General features: G+C 40.7%; 1 protein-coding gene across 1 annotated transcript; it reads right to left on the bottom strand.

Moving 5' to 3' along the window:
- Positions 1–2,683: 2,683 nt before the first annotated feature.
- LOC140159993 (retinol dehydrogenase 8-like) lies at positions 2,684–4,472 on the bottom strand. The gene is made up of 3 exons (XM_072183259.1): positions 4,162–4,472; positions 3,499–3,678; positions 2,684–2,781 (listed from the first exon to the last, which is right to left on the bottom strand). The coding sequence occupies exons 1-3, from the start codon at positions 4,454–4,456 to the stop codon at positions 2,684–2,686; spliced, it is 573 nt and encodes a 190-aa protein (XP_072039360.1). The 5' UTR covers positions 4,457–4,472.
- Between the last annotated feature and the right edge of the window lie 2,009 nt (positions 4,473–6,481).

Genomic DNA, 6,481 nt, shown 5'->3' with positions numbered 1-6,481 from the left:
AAATGCCTTTCACCCAAACTATTACAAGACCTCTTCTATATACATTGAGGCTCATGACTTTCCCTTTTAAAGGGAATTTTTATTTCTAAACTGTCTAGTTTGTTGTTCATGTCAGGTCTATCAAATTGTCTCATTTTATCACAATTATTATAAGTCAAGAACAGTTCACTCCTTCCATTGTTGTTGCTCAGCAATATTTTGAACAATCGAATCTCCAGAAGGATCAGTATATTTCATCGCAGCCAATCCCCTCATGGCATCTGAGGTGGGATAATGGAGATGAGGTTCTTCAGATATGATGACGTCTTGGATGATGTTCGCTATCTCCGTTCCGGCTTGGGTCTGAAATTTGAAAAAATCAATGTTTATACATATAGGCTGTGTTTGGCTTTCAAGCCTTGCAGATCTCACACCACCAAATCCGAGTCCCATAGAGACATATATGCTAAATTTGCCCTAAGAAAACGTTATTCTGCTTCACAGGAGCGACTCAGTTTTTAGCGACAGCTATGATGGTTGAAATCAGCCACTGACTGATCCCTCTGGCTGGGAAAAAAATATAGGTTTACCGTCACACACACCGACATCGCCTGGCTAATAATTACTTTCTCTGCAGAGATACTAAAATCAATACCCCGGATCGATACACGTGAATGTTCTATGCACGAGTTTGATATGAGACGAAAATCTTTGGATACCGGGGTAGAAAATGATGAATATCTCCCGTAAATGATTTCGTATAAAGAAACCAGATATGGTTCCTTGCACTTGAATATATATTTTGAACAGATATGATAGTCGTTAGCTTGCGTCTTGAGAAAGAAGCTTGCGTCTTGAGTCAAAAACTGACGATAATTCTGATTTATATGTGCCGAATTATATAGCGCAGTGTATAGGCCAATCGTGGAAGTAGTCTAAAAGCATATGACCTATTGGCGCGCCATGGTCACTCACACACTAGCGAGGTCAGTCACCGGCCTAATCGGGGCTATTGTCAGTAGCCTTAGTCAGATGTCCTTCGGCCCATTATGCGACTCAAAGCTATTAAACAGGTCGATACAAAATGGCCATGCGTGGCGGTGGATTCAACCTACCATGGCGATTTCTGCCATGAAGATAGCGGGGCGATGACACTGTGCGTCATTATTTTTTACGACTGGCCCTCAAAGTCTACGATGTCCGGGAATTACCTAATTTACATGCAAAATCATGTCAGTGTTTCTGTAAAGAAGAGGCTGCTTAAAATCATTAAACATTATTCGATCTCTCTCATCTGTGGTACACTATTTTGTATTTAACATTACTAATCATGACCAATCCAAGTTTTGCCAAAATTATGCAAATTTCTGGTCATTTGAATGCTTACTTTAGCTGTCTATCAGTTTTTCTGAGAATTGAAATTAAGGGCGCACAACCATATAACTCTATTTGGTGTTGTGAAATCTGCAGCTTTATTTTATATCATCAAAAACAACATCGTACTTTATACTTACCATTGACTCCAATCGTTTTTAAATTCAGCATTGGTAAACTTTGACTTGAAATATTGTTTGGTTAACTCGTCCACGCCGGGATCCAGATCTTCAAACCTGAAGCTACCGGTTTTGTTGAGAGCCATGTTATCAATAATTGAAGTACGAACCGGCCCTGGTTCGATCACGCTCACACTAAAATAAATGAAAATTATGAAACTGAACCTTAACCTTTGTCTAATGCCCCTGTCACACATTTATCGCCGGATCGGCCCTATACGTACAGGAAACATGTGTTATATTTTACGATATATTCTCTTGTATACGGTCGGCTTTACACGGGGCTTTGCATCCCAGCTATATATACTTTATAAATCTAATGCTACGTGGGCCTACTTAAAAGTACGTCGCATTTTTTAATAATTTGCCATACAATTTGTAGGCCTATTAGGCCTATATCCCGAAATTAAAAAAATCTAATAGGCCCTATATTTGATATCAGAAGAACATTCCCAGGGGCGTAGCAAGAGCACCAGGGGCCCATGGACAAGGAGCAGTACGGGCCCTTTTAACTAAGGCGGGATTTACCTTATGCGGCCCTGGGCCAGGCAAAAATTTGGAGGCCCCGAACTCACGTGCCGAGGAAGGCATGTGCACTCAAGTCAGTGGCCAAGGTTTGGTTTATAATGTATAATATAGAGGGGGACTAACATATTCTGTTCCGAGGTTACTAGGACATTTGCGCGCAAAGCACGCGAAAAAAATTCAATTTCAGACTATTTTAGCCCCAGATCGACATGAATATTGATTTTTTAATGCGCGCGAAGCTCGGAAAATTGTACAATTTTGCCCTATTTTGGCCATAAAACATGCTGATATCGGGGTTAAAAGAAAGATGCATAGACCTAGGGCAATTTTGGGGGCCCCAATGGGCCCTGGACCTGGGCTCATCTGGCCCAATGGTAAATCCGGCCCTGCTCTCCATTATCAGCCCTTATTTAATTTTCGCTTTTGTGCTCGGGGCCCCTGAACCCTCGGGGCCCATGGACTTCGTCCACCCTGTCCCCCCGCTTGCTACGCCCCTGGACATTCCTCGTATTCAGAATGCAAATTGGCGTGCTCAGGTCCAAATAATATACCGTGCAAATATGGGTGACCGAGCCCCTAAGTCTGATACAAATCGGTGTGGATTTTTTCAAATTTACCCGGATTTACCTTATACCGAATTTCTTCAATAATGGTGCAATAGATTCGGAGAAACCTTCAACCGCAAACTTGCTCGATGCGTAAATTGCATTGAATGGCATACCTATAAACGAGTTGGAAAAACGTACGCTAAATTAGCCTTGTTCAAGGCCCCTCTAAGTTTTCCTCCCTCATGACCAGCAGTGCTTGAACCCTATCACTACTTTCGGGCTTGCCAAGTCCGTGAGACCACAGACTCCCGGACCGGGCTCCGGACTTCGGCTACCAATGCCCTCGCCGCGCGCGTATCATGTTGAACGATCGAACTCGGGTTGAGTTTACGAGCCCGCCAGGGAGGAGCAATAAACTGAATCTCGATCGTACATGTAGAATCAAACTGAATTCGGTCGTTCAACAAACATACGCACGGTCATTGGTAGCCGTAGTCCAGTCTGGCCCTCATGGTTTTGACGAACCCGAAAGTAGGGTTCAAGTGCTGAAAAACTTAAGCCTTGGGCAAGGCTAATGTTAACTATTGCAAAATATCCACGTCTCAGTTCAGATATAGGGCCCTACAGAACGCAACAATTAAGGTACGTGGGGGCAGTTATGTTCACCCCTGCATATCCTAAACAAAGACACGAAAACACGGCGCTAGTTGTGTACAAATTAATGGAGCAAACGGCAACTTTTGAACTTACATCTTCCTTGAATTTTTGAATCATCGTGAACGATTTTAGCGAATGAGGTATTTTATGAGCAAAAAGATAGTAATGATAGCCCATAGCCCATAGAGGTATTAGTGTTCCTTCATTTTGCCTTTAAATTGTATTTAGCCTACCTACAAGACCTGCCGCACTGCTAACATTGATGATATGTCCTGATCGTCGAGATTTCATACCAGGAATAACTGCTTGAGTTAATCGAATCAAACCAAATACATTGGTCTCATACACCGCTCTTATTTGATCCATTGGTACTGTTTCCACTACACCCAAGTGCGCTATTCCTGCATTATTTACTGTTTTAAATAAATTATAGAGAGGACATGAAATTAAAGCCTTATACGATGTCCGTCAAATTGTATTTTGGTTATTCTTGGTCAAATATTATAAAATATTATTAGTAACAACTGTCAGGCATGATACCCTTCTTGTCCTTGCTTTCGTTTATTTTTAGTAGGCCTACACTCTCATAAAAGTTTGCCCAACGTTGGTCAAAGTTGGGTAATGTTTTGCCCAATATTGGGTTTGGCTGAGGAATTTACACATTGGGCAAAACATTATCCAACATTGGGCAAAACATTACCCAAATTTGGGCTGTAATCTCCTTAACTAACGTTGGGCAAACTTTTCTGAGAGTGTACGTATCGATGTTCATCCCACCAACGTCAGGAAAGTGCAAATTATAGGAATGGTCTATACAATAGTACATTTTCGACAGCCCCTGATATCAGTGAAACTTTAGAGCAGTTTGAAACGGCATCAAGATTGATGATTCTTACCTAAAACATCCACCCTTCCTTCCTCTTGATTGATTTTATCAATAAATTCCACGATTGAATTCTCTTTGGTGACATCAAGCTCACGAATAAACAAAGTTTTATACAACGTAGATCCAGCAGCGGTTTCTAGCTGATCTTTCTTGGTCAGATTCCTCATTGTTGCATACACTTTGAAGCGGTTTTCTTTGTCCTTTGCCAAGTGCACAGCAGTTTCCAAACCAATACCAGAGGAACAACCAGTGATGACTACTATCTTAGGTGCCATATTTCCTTGCAGAGATCCTGAAATGAACATTGTTGTGTCGAAGTTTACAAACTTTTGACAGTTAAACTGCAGGAGAGATGTCAAAATTACGTATTGTTTTGTTTTTTGACACAGGAAACTGTCCAAATTTCGTGACACTTATTTTGTAAATTGTAACAGGCACTTTCAAAATTACGAAATTTTGACAATAGGCCTACTCTCCCCAGTGTCAAATTTCGTTAAATAATTCGATAGTGTTCAAATAATAAATTGTCAAAAATTACGAAACTTTGAGTGTCGAATTTTTGATAACTTAGCTGCGGACTTATTTAAAGAGGCATTTCGTGATCCACAGCATCCCATCCCCCACTTTTCTCAAAAAAAAAGATTTTTATACCACTGGAAACCTCTGACTACATATGTTTATGTACAAAAAATGTCTTGCAGGTTGATTAAATCTGACATAATTCGTTAGCAAAAACGAAACGAAATTGCAGAACGAAATTGCAATGCAGTGGCATATGGAGCAGTGTAGTAGACCTAATGCACATAACCATGCATATAAACTCGCAAACGCAAACTCGGAATCGACTGAAATTTCGGGAATAAGCTTTTCTCTTGGATATCTACTGAAAAATGTCATAAAAAGAGGATATTAAAGGATCCCGAAATCCTCCTTTAGGCTATAACCTTTAAAATTAACCAAAAGTTTTCGACAGTGTATCCTTCTTAGTATTAGTAGGCTAGGCCTACCAGCTTTTTGAACACTCTGAAGGTATCAATGCAATAGGGCCTAACAATTGACGTTATAGGGTAGGCCTACTCGATTATGCGATCGAATGTTTATAATATTAGGGGTGGATGATAAAGGCCCTCATCTGTTATTAGTATGCATTCTAAAAGTCGCAGAGAATGTCAGAGATAATACAATTAAGGTTTGGATCAATTGACATATTGACCCCTTCCCTCCTGTAGCTTCCTGTGTGTACCGTATGCTCCCTGCACCTGCAATTATAGGCCTACATAGTCCATCGAGTGTGTCCAAAGACAGGTAGTCCGTTTCGTTGCAAAGTATATAGGCCTTATATGTAGGCCTACCTATCGTCTGTAGGGCAATCGAGAGAGCCGAAAATCACTAACCTTTCAGATCAGGCAGAAGATTTCGTCATTTAATACTTTAAGGACTGCTTAGGTCTTCCCGGGAGGTCTTCTAGTCCCGCCGATATCCAAAATCCGTATTGAACAACACGGGTACCCGACAGGGCAAGTAGCAGAGTAGCCTACGCCCGGGAGCCTACGTTGTGAATAAAATATTATGCACTATTTACACTGAACTTGACGTGATAATTTATCTGACCATGTCGACATAATATTGATAATAAGTTGAAATGTCAAGATAATTTATCTCGCTAAGTTGGCTAGCACTTAGACGCTTCCGTATGCGCTGAAGGTACTGGAGAGTATCACCAAGGGGGTGACACTAAATTCACGGTTGTTCTATTAGCAACGCAAAATCTATGAAAAATTCAGCTGGTTTACTAGCTAGAAAGTGAGGCCAGTTATCGATCCGTTATAGCTCGTTATGAATAATTCATGTTCGCCCCCATGGATCATGTTAATTGAGTTTGGCAAATAACAACGTTGTTAGTTTTGCGAACTTTGCCTGTTCAATGAGAGTATAGCACGCCCCCAATACATCTGGGCGCAAACCAGGCGAAAAAACGATCCAGTTTAATGAAATGGCGGACGGGTATTCCCATCAGGCACCAGTGATATGTTTTTCAAAGAAAGTCTACTAATTTGATATGAAATGACATTTTGCAGTAGCAAAGTCAAAATTAGGACTTGCTGTCAATAATATGAAGGAAATATGTGACAGAGGCAAGGTGGGAAATACAAGTAGTATTTAAGTTATAATAACCTTTGATACCCGACCTGACCTTCCATCATGGCGCCATGATTCGTTTTATGTATTTCTATTATGCTCTCAAGTAAAATAAAATACCAATCTGCGCTGAGCAGACAATGTTACTTGGCTCCCAGCATGAATTATTGATTTTATACGGAGGTAAAGAA

The sequence above is a fragment of the Amphiura filiformis genome, chromosome 9 (genome assembly GCF_039555335.1).
Source record: "Amphiura filiformis chromosome 9, Afil_fr2py, whole genome shotgun sequence".
NCBI classification, from domain to species: Eukaryota; Metazoa; Echinodermata; class Ophiuroidea; order Amphilepidida; family Amphiuridae; genus Amphiura; species Amphiura filiformis.
Note: the sequence above shows the minus strand (reverse complement) of the source record. Positions and strands in the feature narration are given on the sequence as shown.

Bases quoted from the DNA above. Each gene is read 5' to 3' on its own strand.
- LOC140159993 (XM_072183259.1), bottom strand. From the start codon at position 4,456: ATGTTCATTTCAGGATCTCTGCAAGGAAATATGGCACCTAAGATAGTA. The intron at 3,679-4,161 runs GTAAGAATCATC...TATTTAAAACAG, and splicing joins AGGAAGGGTGGATGTTTTAG to TAAATAATGCAGGAATAGCG. The intron at 2,782-3,498 runs GTAGGCTAAATA...ACTCGTTTATAG, and splicing joins CAGTGCGGCAGGTCTTGTAG to GTATGCCATTCAATGCAATT.